Source organism: Ogataea polymorpha, assembly GCF_001664045.1.
Source record: "Ogataea polymorpha strain NCYC 495 leu1.1 chromosome Unknown OGAPOscaffold_5, whole genome shotgun sequence".
Taxonomy (NCBI): Eukaryota; Fungi; Ascomycota; class Pichiomycetes; order Pichiales; family Pichiaceae; genus Ogataea; species Ogataea polymorpha.
Window position 1 is genome coordinate 369,060 of NW_017264702.1, and position 20,335 is coordinate 389,394.

At 53.1% G+C, this 20,335-nt stretch overlaps 13 protein-coding genes across 13 annotated transcripts; 10 read left to right on the forward strand and 3 right to left on the reverse strand.

Moving 5' to 3' along the window:
- Positions 1–54: 54 nt before the first annotated feature.
- On the forward strand, positions 55–882 carry OGAPODRAFT_94695 (uncharacterized protein; the record flags this gene model as incomplete). The annotated part of the gene is made up of 1 exon (XM_018357602.1): positions 55–882. The coding sequence occupies one exon, from the start codon at positions 55–57 to the stop codon at positions 880–882; it is 828 nt and encodes a 275-aa protein (XP_018209793.1).
- Positions 883–885: 3 nt separating this feature from the next.
- Positions 886–2,889, reverse strand: OGAPODRAFT_82942 (uncharacterized protein). The gene has a single exon (XM_018356663.1). It carries the CDS (start codon positions 2,334–2,336, stop codon positions 936–938), a length of 1,401 nt encoding a protein of 466 aa, XP_018209794.1. The 5' UTR covers positions 2,337–2,889; the 3' UTR covers positions 886–935.
- Positions 2,890–3,546: 657 nt separating this feature from the next.
- On the reverse strand, positions 3,547–4,401 carry OGAPODRAFT_101297 (uncharacterized protein; the record flags this gene model as incomplete). The annotated part of the gene is made up of 1 exon (XM_018353033.1): positions 3,547–4,401. The coding sequence occupies one exon, from the start codon at positions 4,399–4,401 to the stop codon at positions 3,547–3,549; it is 855 nt and encodes a 284-aa protein (XP_018209795.1).
- A 205-nt stretch (positions 4,402–4,606) lies between these two features.
- Positions 4,607–7,140, forward strand: OGAPODRAFT_16797 (uncharacterized protein). Its single transcript, XM_018354676.1, has one exon. It carries the CDS (start codon positions 4,996–4,998, stop codon positions 6,427–6,429), a length of 1,434 nt encoding a protein of 477 aa, XP_018209796.1. The 5' UTR covers positions 4,607–4,995; the 3' UTR covers positions 6,430–7,140.
- On the reverse strand, positions 4,607–7,173 carry OGAPODRAFT_94699 (uncharacterized protein; the record flags this gene model as incomplete). Its single annotated transcript, XM_018357603.1, has 1 exon — positions 4,607–7,173. The coding sequence occupies one exon, from the start codon at positions 7,171–7,173 to the stop codon at positions 6,451–6,453; it is 723 nt and encodes a 240-aa protein (XP_018209797.1). The 3' UTR covers positions 4,607–6,450.
- A 138-nt stretch (positions 7,174–7,311) lies between these two features.
- OGAPODRAFT_16798 (uncharacterized protein) lies at positions 7,312–9,448 on the forward strand. Its single transcript, XM_018354677.1, has one exon. It carries the CDS (start codon positions 7,441–7,443, stop codon positions 9,400–9,402), a length of 1,962 nt encoding a protein of 653 aa, XP_018209798.1. The 5' UTR covers positions 7,312–7,440; the 3' UTR covers positions 9,403–9,448.
- A 33-nt stretch (positions 9,449–9,481) lies between these two features.
- On the forward strand, positions 9,482–11,955 carry OGAPODRAFT_16799 (uncharacterized protein). Its single transcript, XM_018354678.1, has one exon. The coding sequence runs from the start codon at positions 10,952–10,954 to the stop codon at positions 11,915–11,917; it is 966 nt and encodes a 321-aa protein (XP_018209799.1). The 5' UTR covers positions 9,482–10,951; the 3' UTR covers positions 11,918–11,955.
- OGAPODRAFT_82947 (uncharacterized protein) lies at positions 9,485–11,955 on the forward strand. Its single transcript, XM_018356664.1, has one exon. The coding sequence runs from the start codon at positions 9,507–9,509 to the stop codon at positions 10,794–10,796; it is 1,290 nt and encodes a 429-aa protein (XP_018209800.1). The 5' UTR covers positions 9,485–9,506; the 3' UTR covers positions 10,797–11,955.
- On the forward strand, positions 11,954–14,296 carry OGAPODRAFT_16800 (uncharacterized protein). The gene has a single exon (XM_018354679.1). The coding sequence runs from the start codon at positions 12,962–12,964 to the stop codon at positions 14,258–14,260; it is 1,299 nt and encodes a 432-aa protein (XP_018209801.1). The 5' UTR covers positions 11,954–12,961; the 3' UTR covers positions 14,261–14,296.
- Positions 11,990–12,853, forward strand: OGAPODRAFT_50282 (uncharacterized protein; the record flags this gene model as incomplete). The annotated part of the gene is made up of 1 exon (XM_018355656.1): positions 11,990–12,853. One exon carries the CDS (start codon positions 11,990–11,992, stop codon positions 12,851–12,853), a length of 864 nt encoding a protein of 287 aa, XP_018209802.1.
- A 63-nt stretch (positions 14,297–14,359) lies between the features above and the next one.
- Positions 14,360–16,291, forward strand: OGAPODRAFT_77103 (uncharacterized protein; the record flags this gene model as incomplete). Its single annotated transcript, XM_018356270.1, has 1 exon — positions 14,360–16,291. One exon carries the CDS (start codon positions 14,360–14,362, stop codon positions 16,289–16,291), a length of 1,932 nt encoding a protein of 643 aa, XP_018209803.1.
- Positions 16,292–16,485: 194 nt separating this feature from the next.
- On the forward strand, positions 16,486–18,360 carry OGAPODRAFT_77104 (uncharacterized protein; the record flags this gene model as incomplete). Its single annotated transcript, XM_018356271.1, has 1 exon — positions 16,486–18,360. The coding sequence occupies one exon, from the start codon at positions 16,486–16,488 to the stop codon at positions 18,358–18,360; it is 1,875 nt and encodes a 624-aa protein (XP_018209804.1).
- A 1,012-nt stretch (positions 18,361–19,372) lies between these two features.
- OGAPODRAFT_16801 (uncharacterized protein) lies at positions 19,373–20,081 on the forward strand (the record flags this gene model as incomplete). Its single annotated transcript, XM_018354680.1, has 1 exon — positions 19,373–20,081. A coding segment is annotated over exon 1 (511 nt), but the record flags the coding sequence as incomplete, so codon positions are not given.
- Between the last annotated feature and the right edge of the window lie 254 nt (positions 20,082–20,335).

The following is a 20,335-nucleotide window of genomic DNA, read 5'->3' on the forward strand; positions in this document are numbered from 1 at the left end:
ACAAAAACTCATGCGATAAATCACTAAAACAAAATAAAATAAAATAATTAGACTATGTCCAATTTGCACTACGGCCCTAAGCTGCGGCAGCTGCTGCTGAAGCTGGAATCTGACCGTGACCGCGGACCGTCTGCTGGCAACGAACGGCTGTCGAAACTTTTATTTCTGGGGCTCCTAGTGGTTAAAAACGCTAAACAACGACGCAGAAGCTCTACAAGTTCGCTTTCCAGCAGTCCTACGCTCTATTCGCCCACTCAACGCAGCCGAGCAAACAGCGGCACATTAGCCGGGTCGCGTTTTGCCCTTCGAACCCGGCCACAACGCTCGTGGCAGGAAAAATACAACAGTTTCGAAACAGGGTTGCTGGCCAACCTTGAGTCGATGGTTTCGCTTTTCGACAACTTCACCATGTTCCAGAACATTTTGAGTAAATCACGGTTTGCGTCCAAGTTTCGCGGAGTGGAGACGCTTCTCAAAAACCTATCCAAGGTGTATTTCGTCATCATATTGATAAACCTAAAAAACCTCATAGTCAAGCTTATTAAGCTCAACAAACTGACCCGAATAGTGGAGCTGGAGGCGGAAATGCTCTCGCGTAACGGCAAAAACGTGCTGTTGCCGGAAGCCGCGTCGCAGGAACGCGAAAAGCTCGTTTTTCTGTACACAGAGAAGTTCCGGACGTATCTGGAGCTGATTGGCTACGCAAACGAGCTGGTTCTGGATCTGACGTTGGTTTATTCCAAAATACGGCTGCCGAAGCTGGTGGAGCGGCTCGTGAGTCTGGTCAGCTGGATCATCGGCGTTTACCGGCTAAGTAAAGACGAGGCAGAAGAGGCCAGGACAGAGAAACAGATCGCAGCTATGCAGAAACAGTATTTATAACAATTGGATTCACTATCATATAAAGTGTCTGTATAATGCTCATATAATTTCCATTAATTATCTGCGGCTCGTTCGCCCCGGTTCGACTTGATCATCCAACTGAAAAAACGACTGGCCCCGGTGGCTCCGCTTTTTTTAGAATCGTAATTAGAGAAATTGATAAAGCTCGTGCTTCGGCTTTTGGAGTGTTTTTTGAGCGGCCCGTTTTTGGACAGCCGGGCCAGCGCCGGCTTGGGCTGGGGCTCTACCACCTCGATCATGGGGCCCGGCTCGCCAATGACGTCTTCAGTCAAGGTCTGGTCGTCGAAAAGCAGAGTCGACTCGTTGGCGTGTGCGTATTCATGGAGACCGAAAACCTCGTCGGTAGTCTTCTCGATGATGGAGGCCTTTTGTGGCGTGGACCTCAAGGACAGCAGCGACGACTTGCGCCGGTGGTGGAACTTGGACGACAGAGTGCTAAACAACGAGTTCGATCTCTTGTGGGCCTCCATCTTGTTCTCTGTCACGGGCTCGTCCAGCTTAGCAACGCTCTGGTTCGACATCGAGGCGGTGTAGCCGTGGTCTCTGTGGAACGACTTGGGAATCTCGTAGACGATAGGCTCGAACTGGAACGGGTTCTTTTGGGGCGGGGTCTGGTATCTGAGGTTGCGGATCGGAGAGCGCGACTTGGACACGCCGCGGAAGGCTGAGGAAGGCGAGGAGGAGGATGAGGAGGAGGAGGGCGCCATCAGACAAGGCCTCCGGCCAAACCTGTCAGAATCTGCCGTTGCCGAGCTGGATGGTGTGGATGCGGCCTGGGTATTGAGTTTCTGCTGCGAATTGTAATAGAACTGGTATCTCACCTTGCCGCGCAGGCTAGAGACGCTTGGCGTGTTCACATTTGCTAGGCCTTTGTGCTGCGAGTTATTGGAACTCTGCGAGTTGAGCGAGTTGGACGAGCAGTTATCGTTTAGCAGCACTCCGGCCGGCAAGGGCGTGCCCTTGCCGGAGTTGGTTGACGACAGCTCGGAGTTATGGGTGGGAATTTTGGTGAGCAGCTGTTCAGAGTCCTCAAAGTCCTCCTCTGTGATCTCCTCGGCGATGGCGACGTCATTCTTCTTTGGTGAGCACAGCAGCGAGTGTTTGGGCATGTGGAAGCTCTCCAATTCTGGAGCAGACATGGTCCTGCTGCTCTTTCTAGCGGGCGCGCGCGAGCTAATGAACACGTCATCGAGATCGATCATCGCGCGCGGCACGCTCGAGCCGGACTCAAACTTGGTGTCCTCGGTGATAAAGTACCGCGTGCGGGCGTCCTCGTGTGCGGACGCCGGTGTCGAGGTGAACAAAATTTTCTGTCTACTGGACAACGTGGAGTCCTCGGCTGCGAGCTGGACAAGCGGGCTCTTCACGGGAGAGCTGCCAAACGTGCCGGAGAGCGAGCATGAGGTAGATCCGGGGACAGACTTGGACATCATGGGGGGCAAAAGTCCAAACTCCTGGACGTCAAAGTCACCAGAGATAGCTGCGGAACGACGGTGCCGGTGGCCGCGTCTTGGCGGCGGCTGGAGGCCGTTCTGCGGGCCTGTGGGGGATGGGGGGAGCTCATGGATGGGCCATAAGCGTTGGGAGTGGAAACGAGCGACTGAGGAAAAGACGGAAAAGCAATTTAGTAAATAAAGTTTTCTCCTTCTGGCTCTAACTGGGAAAACAAAGAGCAAAAAAAAGAAAATTTACAGGTCGCAGCTGGCTGCAATTTTCCTGTACGGAAGAAGATACGATCTAATAACGTCACAAAAGTGCACAATAGCGTGCAGGGGAATAGAAGACAGCGCAGATCTACATGGGACGCGTATTGTATGGGGCAGCCACAGAACTTTTTGCCTGAAGCAAGTAATAGGGCTTCGGGGTTTGAGCAGTGCCTGCTGCGAATGAGCTGCCAGCTCACTTTAGACCGTGCCTAGTGTGGCCCGCGTTTCCTAATCCATGTAGCTTCTGAAACACCGATCGCAATATAAAATATGCATAGCTCGTATTTCCCGTGCCAAATTTGAGAGCACAGATAAATTTGCTGCACCAGCATTGCCTCTGGGCCCGTACTGATAAACCGAAACGGTAACGCGGATGAAACGGGCTTGGGACTGCAAGCCTTCAGAAACCAGAAAAGCGGGACAGGTCGTAGATCGTATGCCGGAAACGGCAGGCTTTTCCCAATCAGCACTACTTCCTACACGTCAAGCGGAGGGGCATTTGAGCTTATTTTTATGCTTACGTAATACAGCGCCATACATAGAGTTACTGCTCGATGTTTTTAGACAGCTCGGCCAGCACGTCGAGGCCCTTGCGTTTCTTGTTTCTAGTCGTCCACGCAGACGACCCGTGGTAGACGCCGCCAGGGCCCACCTGCGCCTCTATCTGCTTGAACTTAGCGGCCAGGGCGGTTTGCAGTTGCTGACTGTTGAAGTTGTTGACGGGGACGTATCCAGCGGCCTGTGTCTTTGGAGTCGGCTTGGCCGCCCTTGCAGGCGGCTTCGCAGCAATTGCCGCCGCCCACGGCTGTTTGGGATGCGCTTTCGTGTGGGCAGAACACATGCAAGCGGATTGGAGCAGTTTTTCGAGCTCGAAAATTACACAAATATTTTTCCATTAGCTGGTGCAAAGATGTAATGACGGTGTCATTGAATCTATTTAGGCAGAGAAAGACAAAGACAATCCGAGCTTGTGAGCAGACTCACCAAGCTTGAGAGTATCGAAGGCACCTCCAAGGCCGAGCTTGACGCCTGGTCTGAGGTCCTGAGAGTAAGCCAAGGCAAGGAGACCGGAGTCCGTGATCTTGGCCTTGACGAAGGAGGTCTCGTCGAGGCTGTACTTAGTGGCCACCTCAATGGCCACAGGGTTGGAGCCAGCAGCACTCTTGGAGTCAAAAGTACCCTTCGTTCCAACCTCAAGGACTGGAGAGACCTTGTGGTAGTAGCCGGCAGCAAAGACGGAGAGGTTGTTGGCAGCAGTCAGGGAGACAGCGTAGGATGGGGCCTTGTAGCCCACGGCAGCAGAGTAGCCGGTCAAGGTGGCAGACTTGACGTCGTATGACAGAGAGGCACCAGTGGTGAAACCTTCTTGGCCAACCGTCAGGTCACCGTTGAAAACTGGGCCCTTGAGCAGGTCAACAAACGCACGAGCGTTGATCGATTGTTGGGCAAAGTACAGGTTCAGCTTGACCGATCTGTTTCCGCCCGGCACGGCGCTGGTGACCAGCTCGGACTTAAGGCCCGGAGAAAGAGCGTCGGCAAGCTCAATCTTGGTGTCCAAGGCATTGGCAGTGTTCCAGCCCTGGGTCAATGTCAGGCCAGTGCTCTTGTCAGCGTATTTACCTTCCAAGGCGGCAGACGTCTTACCACCGGAAACGTTACCCTTGGTGCTGAAAGTGACACCGTTTGGAGCCACAGTTTTCAGGTCCAGGGCAACAGGAGTGTAGTGGTAGAAGTCCTTGCCGAGGATGTCGTTGGTTGGTTTAGCAATGTCTGAGAATGCTGGAGGAGCCATTTTTAATAAAAGTTGGGAAATTAGCGAAAACAAATAATTAGTGGATTTGCCTTAATTAGTGGTTCCACGGTCTCCCCGCCACGATTCAATTTGGTTGGACGGCTGGGGGTAGCACCGCGCACATGCACGCCGATCACGTGCATCCAACAAATTTTTTCCCCTGCACGAATACTGACTGGTGCACGGATATGTTTGCTCTGTTTACATTTCCAATTTTTATTATTTTCAAATATTTTTGTGTTTTTCCACAGAGTTCTTGCTCACATGACCAGCATCACGTTTGCTGGACAGCATCGACTCCTCGCACCATACATTGTTGCACTTGCGTAATCTCGTTTCTTTTTCATCATATATATGCGGCACGACTCTGAAAGGAACCACGAATCGAGGGTCTCTAGTCGTCTCAGGGGAGCAGCGACGCCACAGGTAGTGTTGTTGTAGCCCTGTCTTTGCGCAGTATGTGCCAGAGCTCCTCTGCCAATCCCTGTTCCCTTCCTCTGCCATCCACTCTAGTTTTATCAGTGTCTCTCGTGCGGCTATTGTTTTTTTAGCGGTCAAAAATTTTTGGTCTTTCCGAATTTCTTTCATTTCTCGATGCTTCAACTACTTCCTCGAGCGGTTTGGGAAGACGCCAATCTGTACGACGGTGCCACCGTGATCACCCTCATTACGGGCACATGTCTCGTTCTCGTCATGTGCTTCGGTCTGGCCTACCTCTACTCTGGCCTTGCCAGGAGAAAATCGGCTTTGCACATGATCTTCATCACCTTCGCAGCCATTTGCATTGCCCAATTCCAGTGGTATTTCTGGGGATATTCGTTGGCATTCTCTTCCTCTGCCAGCAACAAATTCATCGGCAATTTGCACAACTTTGGATACCAAAATCTCGGCGTTTTGACCACCCTTGGAGACGACGAGAAAGGCTACCCAGAGATGGCCTTTGCCAACTTCCAGGGCATGTTTTCCACCATCACCATTTGCATTTTGCTGGGATCTGTCTGCGAGCGCGGCCGCGTGCTTCCGGCCATGGTTTTCTCGTTTTTCTGGCTCACTCTAGTATACTGTCCCGTGGCGTATTGGGTCTGGGGTCCTGACGGCTGGGCTTTGGACTGGGGGGTGCTGGATTACGCAGGTGGCGGCCCTGTGGAGATTCTGTCCGGATTCGGCGGCTTCGTGGTGTCTTACTTCCTCGGCGAGAGAAGACAGCATTTAATGGTCAATTACAGACCGCACAACGTGTCGCTGATCACCATCGGCACGGCGATGCTGTGGTTCGGATGGCTGGGCTTCAACGGGCTCACGTGCATCAAGCCTTCGTACAAGTCGATATACGCCATCATGAACTCCAACCTGTGCGCTGCTTTTGGAGGAATCACCTGGTGTCTGCTAGATTTCCGGATCAACCACCACTTCTCGACGGTGGGGTTGTGTTCTGGCATCATTTCCGGCCTCGTGGCCGCAACGCCTTCATCGGGTTGCATACCACTGTGGGCGTCGGTGGTTTTGGGGGTGGTTACCGGAGTCGTGTGCAACTACTCGACCAAGCTCAAGGTGTGGCTTAAAGTGGACGACAGTCTGGATGTGATGGCCGAGCACGGTGTTGCGGGCGTTCTGGGACTGATTGTCGGAAATGCGTTCTTCGCGTCGTCGGAAGTGATTGGATACGACGGATACACAGACCATCCGGGCGGCTGGTACGACCAGAACTGGAAACAGATGTACAAGCAGCTGGCTTACGTGGGGGCCGTGACCGGATACTGCGTGACGGTGACAACGATCATCTGCTTCGTGTTGAACCGTGTTCCCGGGCTCAAGATGCGCGCGAGCGAGGAGGGAGAACAAAATGGAATGGACGAGGACCAGATCGGCGAGTTTGCGTACGACTACGTCGAGGTGAGACGCAACTTCTTCGACCTCAACCTCAGCAAGCTGACTCCGGTCAACGGTGAGCTTGTGCGCGAGGAGGCCCAGGAGTCGCTTTCCGACCAGCCTCCAGAAAAGAAGAACGAAGATAGCAACAGTTCATAGACTTAGCAATGCATGTTTTCTCTAGTCGCACCGCACAAACTCTGGCCTGCGCTCCGGGTCGATCTTGATGATAGGCTTGAACGTCTCGATGAACTCGAGGTCGCCCTCGCCCTTTTCACGCGCAAACTTGGCGTACTCGTCAAAAGTCCCGCTCAGACTCCACCCTTGCAAAAATTTCCGGATTAATCCTACAAGTACCCCCACTCTATGTTTCCCCTTGTTCGAGTGGATCAGGATCGGGTAGTTCTCCCTGTTGGCCACGAGGTTCAGCACCGTGTTCAGGGCCACCTCGTCGTTGAACATGTGCGACGTCCCGAACGTCGAGGGCGGCTTCATCTTGAAAAACCGGAAACTGATCGTCCTGTCGCCCGCATGGCCGGCTATCCACTTGTAGTAGTCGTAATTGTCCGTCTTGTCCCCGATGTAGATAATCGTCTTCAAATTCAATGTGTCCAGAAACTCAAAGTTGATGGGCTGCGGATGGCCCGACCGGTACAAGTCCGACTCGACCGTGGCGAAGTTGATCGGCGGCACGTACCGCGGCCGGTCGTCCTTGATCTTGAGCGCTGTGTAGGCGTGACGTCGAGTCATCTCCTGGAGGTCCTCGATTGCGGCACGGCCCATGTTTCCGGCAAGCTCGTCGTCGGCAAACTCGCCAACGAGGTCCGACTGCGTGCGCTGGAGGTTCTTGCGCACGTCGTACTGTCGCAGCTGGTCCAGTATCTGGTCGCCTTGGGATAGCATGAAAGAATCGGTGCAAAGATGTAACCTTTCACGTTTTAATTTCACTATTTTTTGCATCACTGTTCGGTGCAAAGATGGAATTTCGAAGTTTTGTTTGTATTTTTAAGCCCTCTTTCTCATACCGACACCCAGTTACAAATTGCAGGCCAATCAAGCAGATTAAGAGCCTGTTTATACGTTTATTAGCTTAATATTCCAAGCCAGCTTAATATTGAGCAGTCGTGTCACGTCGTGGCGTCTTACGCGTGAAGCTAGTATTTCTCTTAAATGGCTACAAACATAACCTGGCTTGCGATCACAGCGCTATTGCTTTGGCCCGCGCTGTGCTCGGCCCTTAGCATCCAGAAACCCTCCTGGAGACTCCCCTGGGGTAGAGACTACTACAAAGACGGAGATAAGGTGGATCTCCTTGTCAACACAGTGGAGTCTGAAAACACGCAGCTGCCATATGCCTACTACAAGCTCCCGTTTGTGTGTCCTCCAACACAGAATGCGCGGCCGGTACATCTCTCTTTGGGAGAGGTGCTGAATGGAGACCGGATCTGGCAATCGGACTACCACCTCACTTTCGGCCAGGACGAGCCGTGTGCGCGATTGTGCGACAGGGTGATCAAACAGAACGCGATCAAGCGCGCAGACGAGCTGATCAAAAACGAGTACATGGTGGAGTGGCGGATCGACGGCCTGCCAGGTGCCACCACTTTCATTAAGCCCAAGACAGGCAAACAGAACGCTGAAAAATACTATGTTGCTGGGTTCCCGTTGGGATTTGTTCAGAACGGCGTCAGCTACCTCCACAACCATGTGATGATCGTGGTGAGATGGCACAAAGAGAATGGCGACCCGGACAAGAAGACCATTGTCGGGTTCGAGGTGTACCCTAAATCGGTCTCTGACTTCCATTGTCCGGGAGCATCCAGGGACTACGCCAACTTCGCCGTCATACCGGGAGCCAAAGACAGGCTAGTCGTGCCGTACACGTACTCGGTGTATTGGAGAGAAGAGGTGGATGTCACATACGAAAACAGATGGAAAATGTACAGAACCCCGGGTGGAGCGGCCAACGACAGCAAGATGCACTGGTTTGCACTGGTGAACTCGCTACTTGTGGTATCACTTCTTTCACTGGCGGTGTCTGTTGTATTTGTCAGGACACTAAACAGCGATTTCAAGATCAGAAGAGACACTTTCACAGAGAAACTTGACTCACTAGTGGGGTCTTTGCCGGAAACCCGCGACGGACCCAAGTCGGGCTGGAGATCTTTGGCTAGCGACGTTTTTGTGCAACCAAGCATGCCTGTGATTCTCAGTATTCTTGGAGGTTCCGGCGTGCAGCTGTCTCTGACCATGTTTGGAGTTTCCATTTTGTGCACTGCCGGAATATCTGGCCCCAACAACACCATCTTGACAAGTGTCATTGCCACGTTTGTGGTTGCAGGTTTTTTCTCTGGTTTTGCAGGCGTCCAATTCTACAAAACCTTTACACACAGGCAGGTTGCCTCCTGGAGAACAGTCTCTTTCCTCTCGGGTAGTTTGTTCACGGCATTAGTCCTCATCATTCTCTTCATTTTGAATTTCATCATCTGGGCCAAGGACTCCTCGTTGGCTTTGCCCTTCGGCACTATCATGGCATTAATATTCATCTATGTTCTTTTACAGATACCCATCTCTTTGTTTGGAGGCTTCATCTCCAACAGACTCGACCTGCTGGGCCTTTTGATCAAAAACAAGCCAAGGGTCGCTGAGAGATACACAGAGGCCAAAAGGGCCATCCCAAAACAACCGTTCTACAACAAACTCAAGTTCTCGCTCCCACTGTTTGGCTTGTTCCCCTTTGGAATTATTTTCGTTGAGCTGGTGTTCCTGTTCAAGTCGCTATGGGTGGAAAAATTGTCCTTCTACTACATGTACGGCTTCCTGTCGTTCACGGCATTCCTGCTGTACGTGGTGGTGATAGAAATCAGCATAATCTCCACATACCTACGCCTGAACTCTGGCGACTACTACAACTGGCAATGGAAGGCGTTTGTGACGAGCGCCGGCTCGATCTTCATCTACCTAATGGGCTATTCTGTCTACTACCTTATCTTCCGAATGAAGGTCGTTGACATTGTGTCGCCAATCATCTACTTGGTGTATGCAACGATCATGGATCTCATTCTCGGCGTTTCTTGTGGCGCGATCGGGCTGCTGGCCTCGACTTTCTTCGTGTACAAGATTTATTCGTAAATGTTTTATTTTATAGACACTGATTAAGACTCCGGCTTAGCTAAACACGCCCAGCTGTTTTCTTATTTTTTTTCCCCGATTTTATTTCGTGTAACGCGTCTGCTATGCCTATCCTTGAGAATTCGTCTTCGCCGCCGGCTTCGTCGCCGTTGCCGTCGTCGCAAGTGAACGCCGACGCATCTCCGCCAGGCGACGAGGTCTCGCTGAAGAATTACAAGCCCTCGTCTGCAGACATGGCGTACTACTACGAGCACTTTCTGCCCTTCAAATCCATCTACCTGTGGCTGAATCACTCGCAGGCCGCGCAGGCTGACTTCACGATGCGCGAATTTGCGTTTGAGTACAAATCGGGCGCGTACCAGCGGTACAACTCCTTCCATTCGGCCTCAGAATTCAAGCAGTCGGTGGTCAAGGCCCAACCAACGCGGTTTGAGGTCGGAGCGGTGTATCCTGTGGAGCCGCGGATGCGCAAAAGCGTGTCAAAGGCTTTGATGAAGCCGATCGCAAAGGAATTAGTGCTAGATATCGATCTGACCGACTACGACGACGTGCGGACCTGCTGCTCGGGCACAGATATCTGTCCCAAGTGCTGGCGGTTCATCACTCTGGCAGTGAAGATTGTGCACCGTGCGCTGCAGGAGGACTTTGGATTTGAGCACTTGGTGTGGGTTTTTTCTGGAAGAAGAGGTGTGCATTGCTGGGTGAGCGACTACCGGGCGCGGATTTTGGACGAGACGAGAAGGCGGGCAATTGTGGAGTATCTGGACGTTTTGAGCGTCAAATCGAAAAAGACCTTGAATCTGAAGAAGCCGTACCATCCACATGTGGAGCGAGCGTTCGAAGTGTTGCGCGACGAGTTCGTGGAGGTGATTTTGAAGCAGCAGGATCCGTGGAGCTTGCCCGACAGAGCAGAGGCTCTGGCGCGGACGGTGCCCGACTACAAACTGTCGAGCGCGCTGATCAGACACTGGAAGGAAGTGCCGGGCCGGACGAGTGCGGAGAAGTGGCTCGACGTGGACGCACTGTACCAGCAGCTCAAGGTACGGTCATTTGATCTACAGGATTGGAAAAAAGAGACCATTTTCGCCACAATGTATCCGCGACTGGATGTGGAGGTGTCGCGGCAGATGAACCATTTGCTGAAGTCGCCCTTCTGTGTGCATCCAGGCACGGGAAACGTGTGTGTGCCGTTTGACCCATCCGAGAAAGACTTCGATCCGTTTGCAGACACGCCGAACCTGGGCGTGTTGGTGGGAAGCGGCGAGACGGAGTGGCAGAAGACAGGGCTGCGCCACAGCGTGGAGCTCTTCAACCGGTTTGTTAATCGCTTGGTGAGCGAGGAGGTGCGGCACAAGCGGGGCCGCGCCGAGGATAAGGAAAATCTGGAGTTTTAAAAATAAAATAAAATCTATTTTATTTTTCGCTATATCCTGCCGTTAAAAAAAATATTCACAATCTGGCGGTGTTTCTCCAAACGGCAGGTGATAGGAGCAGGCTCAACATATAAAGAGCGGGATCCGCACATTGGTGCGCATCGCACAAACACAGAATGAGTGACCTGGAGTACAAGTTTGTGAGCGCACGCAAAGTGACTGTTATTAGGGCGCCTTTCAGCGGCGGCCAAGGAAAGGGTGGTGTCGAGAGCGGTCCCGACAAGATGGAAGAGTTTGGGCTGCTCAGGGACATTGCTGAGCTCGGTTGGACTGCCACCGTTGACGACCCGCTGGCCAAGTTCGACCTTGCCACTCTCAAGGCCGACCCCAGCGACGTGTACGGCAACTGCAAAAGACCCAAGATGGTGAGCGACTGTTGCCGGCTAATTTTTGACGCTGCCACTGCGGCGCACGAAAACAAGACGCTGCCGGTGACTGTGGGCGGCGACCACTCGATCGGCATGGCCACGATCTTGGCGTTTGCGAATGCGCACCCGGACGGCGGAATTTTATGGATTGACGCCCACGCAGACATCAACACCCCATCCACGACTCCGTCGGGCAACTTGCACGGGTGTCCAGTGGCGTTTGCGATGGGGCTCGAGGAGGACTCGTGGCCGCCGCACTTTGACTGGATCAAGCAGGTCAAGCACAAGGTCAGACCTGACCAGATCGCATACATCGGGCTGCGCGACGTGGACCCGGGTGAGAAAAAGCTGCTGAAGGAGCTCGGAATAGCCGCCTATTCCATGTACCACGTCGACAAGTACGGCATCAACAAGGTGGTGGAGATGGCTCTGCAGAAAGTCAATCCGTCGGGCAACAAGCCTGTGCACGTGAGCTACGACGTTGACGCGATCGACCCGCTCTACGTCGCTGCCACAGGCACCCCTGTGCGCGGTGGACTGTCGCTGAGAGAGGGGCTATTTCTCGTGGAGGAGATCGCCGCCACGGGCAACCTGGCCGGTCTCGACATCGTCGAGGTGAACCCTGCGCTGGCCTCTACCGAAACACACATTGTGGACACCGTCAACGCGGGGCTGTCCATTGCCCGATGCGCGCTCGGCGAGACCATCCTATAGAAAAAAAAAATACTAAATCAATATATTCTGTATCTACGGCTGTGCTATGCTGGAAAATCTCAATTTTTCACCATGTCCACAGAAACGAGCCACCCGCCCAGGTACGCCGGGTTCATCGCAGGCGTCTTCTCGGGTGTCATGAAAAACGCCGTCGGACACCCGTTCGACTCGGTCAAAGTGCGTCTCCAAACCTCCGAGGGCCGCTTCAAAGGCCCCATCGACTGCACTCTGAAAACTTTGCGCTACGAAGGAGTTAGAGGACTCTACAAGGGCTTCACGCCTCCGCTCGTTGGCTGGGTCCTCATGGACTCCGTCATGCTCGGCTCGCTTACGCTCTACCGCCGGCTGGTGAAGGACAACCTGTACCCAGCAGAGAAAAAGCTGCCTCTCGCCGGCTGCTGTCTCGCCGGTCTCGGGTCTGGACTCACAGTGTCCTTTGTGGCTGCCCCAATAGAACAGCTGAAGGCGCGATTGCAGGTCCAATACGACGCGAAAACCAAGCAGTTCACAGGGCCGATCGACTGTCTGATAAAGCTGGTCAAACACGACGGCCTGCGCACGCTGTACAAGGGCCTAGTGCCGACCATGATCTTCCGCACCAACTTCATTGTCTGGTGGGGGTCGTACGAGCTGATCACGACGTGGCTCAAGGAAAACACCAGCATGAGCACCGCGGCAGTCAACTTCTGGGCCGGCGGCCTGAGTGCGTCGTGCTTCTGGGTCACGGCGTACCCGGCCGACGTGGTGAAAAACGTGATAATGATCGACGACGTGAAAAACCCGCGATTCAAGAGGTACTTCGACGCGGTGAAGTTTGTGTACACGGAGCGTGGGCTGCGCGGATTCACGCGGGGCTTCGTGCCCAGCATTCTGCGCAGCTTCCCGGCCAACGCGGCGGCCCTGGCCGCGTTCGAGTTTGTCATGCGGCTATTTTAGGCGTCGTTCTGGCTTACGTAATCAGACCTTACACGCCGTGGCTTCTGGCGCTCTGGCACGGCGTATCTCTGTCTCTCTCTCTGTGTGTTCCCTCTCTTTCCTCCTATCATGAAACCCGCTGTTGTGCTCTCCATCCTCGGCGCGCTGGCAGGCTGCTGCTTTGGCAGGCTCGTCCACGCAGCCGACGACTCCAACGACACAGAGCACGCAGAAATCCAGCCCAAATGTTTCAAGCAGAACTACTACATCAACGCGGCCGGCGACATGAGAGAACTCCACGACTGCCGGATCATCTCCGGCAACATCAACATCAAGGGCTACGACTCCGACAGTCTGGACCTCGGCTCCATCTCCCACATCAAGGGCTCTTTGAGCGTGGCCAACGCGAGCAGTCTGCTGAGAATCGAGGGCGTCGAGCTCTCCACCATCGATGGCACCTTTGCACTGGACACCTTGACCTCCTTGACCTCGATTTCGCTGCCCAAGCTGGAAAGCATCGACACGATCCAGTGGAAGGTGCTTCCTATTCTGAGCGCCGTCAATCTTGACAAGGGCATCAAGCGGATTAACTCTGTTGTGATGAGCGACACCTCGCTGACGGGCTTTTCTGGCTTCAACGTCGAGTCGCTCAAGACGCTCAACATCAACAACAACCGGTTCCTCGAGCGAATCGACTCCTCTGTCAAGGAGATCACAGAGACCTTGCTGATTGCTGCCAACGCCCGGAACTTGCAGGTGTCGCTCTCAGACCTCACCTGGGCCAACACCATCACCATCAAGGACACCAGCAGCCTGAACCTGGACAGCTTGCAGGTGGTGGAGAACTCTGCGCAGTTCATCAACAACAGGTTCAGCGAGCTCAAGCTGCCAAAACTGAAATCCACGGGCATGACACTCAGCGTGATCAACAACAAGCAGGTGCGCACTGTCGAGTTTCCGTCTCTGGCCGAGGTTGGCGGCGGCCTGATGATCATCGACAACGACCAGGTCAACAGGGTCGACTTTTTCCCCGTGTTGCGGGCAATTGGCGGCGCGATTGAGTTCCAGGGCAACATCGAAACGAGCAGCTTCAAACAGCTCAAGGTGGTCAAGGGCAGTGCTATCATCAAGTCGACGTCGACGCAGTTCGACTGCAATAAGTGGATGAAAGAGGAGGTCAGCGGTGTTGTTCGCGGCGGCAAGATTGAGTGCGGCTCTGGTGCGTCGAGGTCCACTGAGGTGCTGCTCGTGGACGAGTCCGGCGACATCACGACGGGCACCCCTGGCGTCAACAGCGGCGTTGCCGACGGCGACCACGCAAAACAGACGCTGGCCCGGAGCGGGTCCTCTGGCTCCAGACCCTCGGGCGTCGGCTTTGCGGCCGTGCTGCTCGGCTTTGGGGTCTCATGGCTTGCTATGCAGCTCTAAATACGTTTTAGTTTGATTGGAAAGTAAGATTTCCCCGGACGGCGTGGCTGTGCTAAAAAATGCATCAGTGGAATTTGGTAATCTTTTTTTTGCCTGTTTATGACTGATAAGGGCCTCAAATCCGAGGACGGCGGGGCAGAGCGCGTGGTCGACGCGAGCTCCGACAGCCCTGGCCTGTTCCGCCGGCCCAAAGCCCAGAGCTTCGGATCGTTTGTGATTGATGCCAAGACGACCGTCAACGACTCGCTTCTGAGCGAGATCGACGCCGAGATCGCACGCCCGAGCAAGAAAAAACGCCGCATCTTTAGCTGCGAGAGCTGTCGCAAGCTCAAGACAAAATGCGACTACGACGCCGGCCAGGGCAGCTGCAAGCGGTGTCTGCGGCTGCGGCTCGAGTGTTCGCTCGTGGAGAACGGCACCCGTCTGAATCGGCACGAATCCGAGCCTCTGCCCTCGGAACCGGTTGATTCGCGCCTGCGCCGCGTCGAGCAGGCCGTCGAGTCGTTTGACGGCAAGCTCACGTCGCTGCTGGACCTGGTGAAACAGTCTCTGGGCTCTGGCAACCAGCTGGACTTTTCTGTGGTGCACGAGAACGAGCTGCTGGCCAACCATGACGCTCTCGCGCCGTTGAACGTCATCAAGCAGATCGACTCGAAGCTGTTCAACAGGGCGAGCCCCCATGACCCGTTCAAGCGCATCTGCGACGAGTTTCTGCGGTTCTACTTCGACAACGAGCGGCTGTGTCTCGAGCTCTCGCGCAGTTTTCTGGAAATATCGCATTTTTGGATCATCCCGGGCGGCATCACGTCCATCGACCGCAAGTATGTGCTCGAACACCCGTTCATCACGTGCGTGTTTGTCCTGTTGGCCATGTGTTTCGACGAAAATTATAAATACGTCCAGGAGCAGCAGCAGTTGTACGTGCTGGCCACCAGGCTGCTGGGCGTCGCGCTTGTCACTGAGCCGCTCAGCGACCACGATATAGAGGCCATACTGTACATCTCGCTGTACAACATCGCACGCAAGCCCAAACAGTCCGAGTTCGACAGCTGGCTGCTGTCCAGCATCGGTCTGAAGCATATCATAATTTCCATCGACTTGAAAAATATCAGCCGCCGTGTGGGCATGAACATCTTCAACGAGGTCGACCTGTTCCATCTGCGTATCTTCAACTCCATGTGCTCGTGCCATTTCCAAAATTCGATCGGCTACGCCAGACCCATCATGCTCACGTCCACGTATTATGACCTGTTCGATCTTACGCTCAAGTTCCCCAAAGCCACGCTCGGCGACGCCATCAAGGTCGCCGAGATTGAGCTCTATCTGGGACTCTCGCGCGGACTCACCAGCTCGCCGCTCTCGTACTATGTGGACGGCGAACTGCTATGCTTCCCTGAACAGCAGGAATGGAAGCAGAAATGGTCGAAGGTCATCCAGAAAGACGTCTCGCAAATGCTCACTTTTGCATACAATTTCTCGCACATCATGCTGGCCAGGAAGCTCGTCGAGAAACCGGATGAGAGCAGACCCGAGCTGCGCGTCTGCTACAGCACGGCGTGCCAGTACTCGTTCGAGACGCTCAACCGGTTCCTTCTGTTGTCCAATAACCTCGTCAAAGGCTCGCCGTCGTTTCAACTCAACCTAGTGGTGTACGCGTGCATCACTTTGTGCGACTATCTTGACACCATGGGCGCGGACGAGCGCAAGATGTCGCTCAATTTAATTTCCAAGATTTACTGGCATCTCAACAAGGTTGGCGAGAAAATGAACGACGCAACAGACACCATCGCCAAGATCGTGCGCAAGCTCGTCGACATCGCCAACGAGACGCATTCCCAGACCCCGAAAGCGCGGAACTCGTCCCAGAATAGCGAGACACTGTCCGTTGCAGATTTGCCCCAGCAGGTAGCCGAACAGCTGTACAGCGCCGCCGAGTCGTACGCCTTGCCCAGCCACGCAGAGCTGCGTCTGCCCGACGTGGCTGCGTTCGACAATTTTGAGGACTTCTTCAAAGATCTCTTCGACAGGTAGCTTGCTGCTCCGCCCCAGGGGAAAATAACCCAGGCTGTGCATCGCTTAAAATATTTCCTTCCTGCTAGGTAAATCTAACCCTTTAAATATATTGAGATCTCAGACCCTCCGCATAAGAGACCTTTATTGCACACAAGCGCATTGGACCGGCCCTTTTTCTGTACTGAGCGCTCTTCTTTTGCACCTGATCGGCAATGGACTGTCCGTCTCCACGTAGTCTGCCGCAGAAACAGGAGCAAACCGAGCATGATCTGTTGCGCTCGCACTATCCCGAGCCCTATGCGGCCATGTATCCCGCTCCTGCGCTGTCGGAGTCGCCGTGCTCGTCCGAAACACCTCCAGCATATATTTCGCCGCACGTGCAGGCCCAGCACTCGGGCCCTGATCCGCAGCAGACGAACCAGTTCTCGTTTGTGCCGTACGGGCGGCGAGCAGCGCTGGATTCGTCCACCAGTCCGCCGCCACAGAAATGGAAGCTCCCGCGCGCGACGCTGGAGCAGAAAATCCGAGTCCTTGATTGGCACCACCAGAGCAACAAAAAGAGCCAGCAGCACACCGTGAACCATTTCAAGAGCTTGGGCGAATTTTCAATCACCAAAAGCACGCTCAACCGATGGGTTTTGAGCGAGCCGCAGCTGCGCGAGGTGTACCAGAACCTCACTCTGAACAACAGCAAGGTGTTCAAAACACGGCCGAGGCTGAAAAACCCGGAGATCAATCGGTGTTTGGAAATACTCTATGCTCAGTCGTGTCTGGAAGACCGGCCTCTGAGTGAGAAAAGTTTGATTTCCAAATGGTCAGATTTCTACAACCTGTGGCATGGGCTTGGGGACTCGGGCAACGCCAAGATGCCGCCCAAGTCTAACGGTTGGCTGCACCACTTCAAGAAAAAAAACTCTGTGAAGCGGGAATTGGCCAAGGACTTTTACCAAGACCGGGAGCTATTTCGATGGAAACATCTGGACGAGGAACAGGACCGGTTACGAGCGCTGCTGGAACCCTACAGTCCGAGCCAGGTATTTGAGATCGACGAGGTCAGTTTCAACAGCAGGCTGTCGTTTCTGACTGGCGAGATATCGCAGAAAAACGAGCCCAGCTCGCGAGTCGTTGTGTCTTTTATTGCCAACTCGGACGGAACCAAGATTTTCGAGCCTCTGATTGTCTCAGATACCCCCGTCACCAAGGACTCGTCCAGCCCCAACGTGTTCTACCACAAAAATGGCCTTCTGACCACAGAGATATTTTACAAATACATGCTGCACATCGACACGCTGCTGGACACTGAGGCAGTCATTCTGCTGGACACTCTTCACTCGCACATCATTCCCAAAACCGCGTTTAGGAACATCAGATTGGTTTACTTCTCGCCCAACATCGCGGAACCCAAATACACGTACCGTCCCCTGGATTTTGGGCTAAAAAGAATATTCAAGATGCTGGTCAAGTCGATTATTTTGTCGAGGTTTGCCCAGTCCGTGTCCAAGCTGGACATCATCAACGCCATTGGCATCGCTATGAACACCATCAGACAGCATCCGTACACCGTCTCGAGCTTCCATCGCAGCCAGCTCATCCCGCAACTGGTAGCAGACCCGGATGTTGTTTGCAACGACAGCAGGAAGGAGAACGAGCTTCTCCATTTGCTCAATCTGTACCGTGTCCGTGGTCTGATTTCAACGTCTTTTTCGATGAGATGCCTTCAGAATACGGGACGAGACATCGATTTGGAGGAGCTGCTTTTCCCGCAGGACGAGGAGGTGGAAAACGAGCATTTTACAGACCAAGATATTATCGCGCTCGTGAAAAGAGAGCTCAGCCACGAGCCAGAGGAGACGCTAGCCGAACCCCACAACAACGTGTCGCAGCACAGCATTGGCCCGGAATGGTACACCCCTACAAACTCAGACGCTCGCGAGTCCTCGGAAGCTGCCAAACTGTTTCTGGGTCAGCAGAAATATCCAGACTTTGCTGAGCAGTACCATATTTCTGCGAGCGAAAACGGGTCGAAAAGGCGCCGGATCGGTTCCTTGGGGATAGACGGCCAAGCGACTATTTCCAACGTAGAATAACAGTATAGATAAAGCATCAGCGGGCAACCTCAAAATGGGGTTTTCACTTTCAGCTACCTAAAAAAACACTTGCACACGACCTTTGCTCAAGATAAAGAAGGAGACTTTTGTTTCCAAGTGTCTTGTACAAACAATATTTTCTCCTCATAGCGACAGCGGGATCATATTGAGGTCTAACTTTGTTTCCCAGGTGCAATACTTCTGATTGCTCCAGCGGCTTTGTTTTGCAGAACCCATCACCCAGTGGAGCTTGTACGGCTTCCTTCATCGACACAGCTGTTGATCTACGCTTTCTTTGGAGCGCTCTTCGCACTTCTACTGCCTAGACAGGTCTGGAATTGTACCCACGATCCAATTGGAGGCTTTTGGCTCATTCGTTTCTATCCCGCCTTACTTTTCGATTGCATTTTCCCCCTTGTGCGCTCAAATCTTGTTGCCTCAAAAACTAGACAGCCAGATCCCGCACACAGGTGACATGGAATTACCTTATACTCAGCATCAGATTTCACCCACAAGGCGCCAGTCACATGTTGGTGCTCAACAGGACCCGTGTCCGCCAAAGAATGCACACTTGGGCTTACCGGCTGACTACACTAAGCTTGGTCCTGCGGGCCAGCACCAGATCTATTCCTTCAATGGACCAATGAATATCTCGCATCCATTTTTATTTGCTCTTCCAGGCTTATCTCAGCGCTACCCAATGGCACCACATTGGGGGGATGTTGGATTTTCTGCTGTCCCATCCCTGCAGCTTCCAAAATTTTTCAAAGACCCTCAACAGGAAGAGGCCACCAGATACAATTCTCCTGCTTATTCGGCCAACAGCTCAAAAACGGTGTCATCTTCTTCCAGTGCGCTTTTCAGCACTCAATTTTTGGGGCCATACGTCCCGCAGTCTTCGGCAGATTCGATCCAATCAAAGGCAAAACCGGCTAAATCTGATCACGGTTTTTTAGGCGAGATCTGCGACACAAATCTGATCGAAATCGCCAAGAAAAATATCCAGACTCCCTTTGATGAACTGGCCCATTCGGTGAAATTGGCAGAAACAAATCTTGCGCGCATTATTGGATCCAGCTCAAAACATTTTAGGGATAATCGTCATGCCGAGGCACACAAAAAAAGGCAGCACCAGATCCTGGCTATGGTTTTTCTGATAAAACGTGTACAGATCAAGGAATCTGCCGTGTGTCCAAGAAACAGGATATTCAACCAGTATGTGCAGCTGTGCCAGCAGTATGGAGTGCAGCCTGTCGTGAATGCTTCTTTTGGTAAACTTGTCAAGGCGCTTTTTCCAGGCATCAAGACAAGGAGGCTGGGAATTAGAGGTTCCAGCAGATACCATTACTGCGGCATAAAACTGGTAGGAGACGCTGATGAAGTTGAGTCCTTGGCGTCGACCACGTCGACGACTCCCACCACTGGGTCACCAGCCGCTGCTCAAGCAAACGAAATGTCTCCTGACACTCAATTCGATCTAAGTTTGGAGGACACTTTCCTCAACAGGATGACCATCGAGGAACCGGATCTCGGAATCAGTAATATTGGCAGCATATTCCATTTTTTTGACTCTGCTGAGCAGAAAGAGCTGAAAGAGATTGAAAATTATTACGCAGCTCACTGCCGCAAGGTTTTGCATTGCATTCGATTCATGAAAATCAAGACTCTGTTCGAAAGCATGTCTTCGGATTTCTCAGGCTTATCCATGCATGCGAAAAGTCTTTTGTCTTCTCCCCATGTGATTTCATGGATTTTGGGGTGCGACAACTCGCTATACATAGCATGTATCAGATTGTTGTCCAAAATGATATTTCAAAATGTGCCTGAGCCTGTCTGCGTTCAGATGACCAGATTGAATACCTACTTCATGAAGTATGTTAAGGAGATGATGCTTCCAAATGACCTTATCCAGGCGAAACTTCCTGGAGCTGAGACATTTGTAAAGATGACCTCTCGGCTGACTAGGGTGATGCTG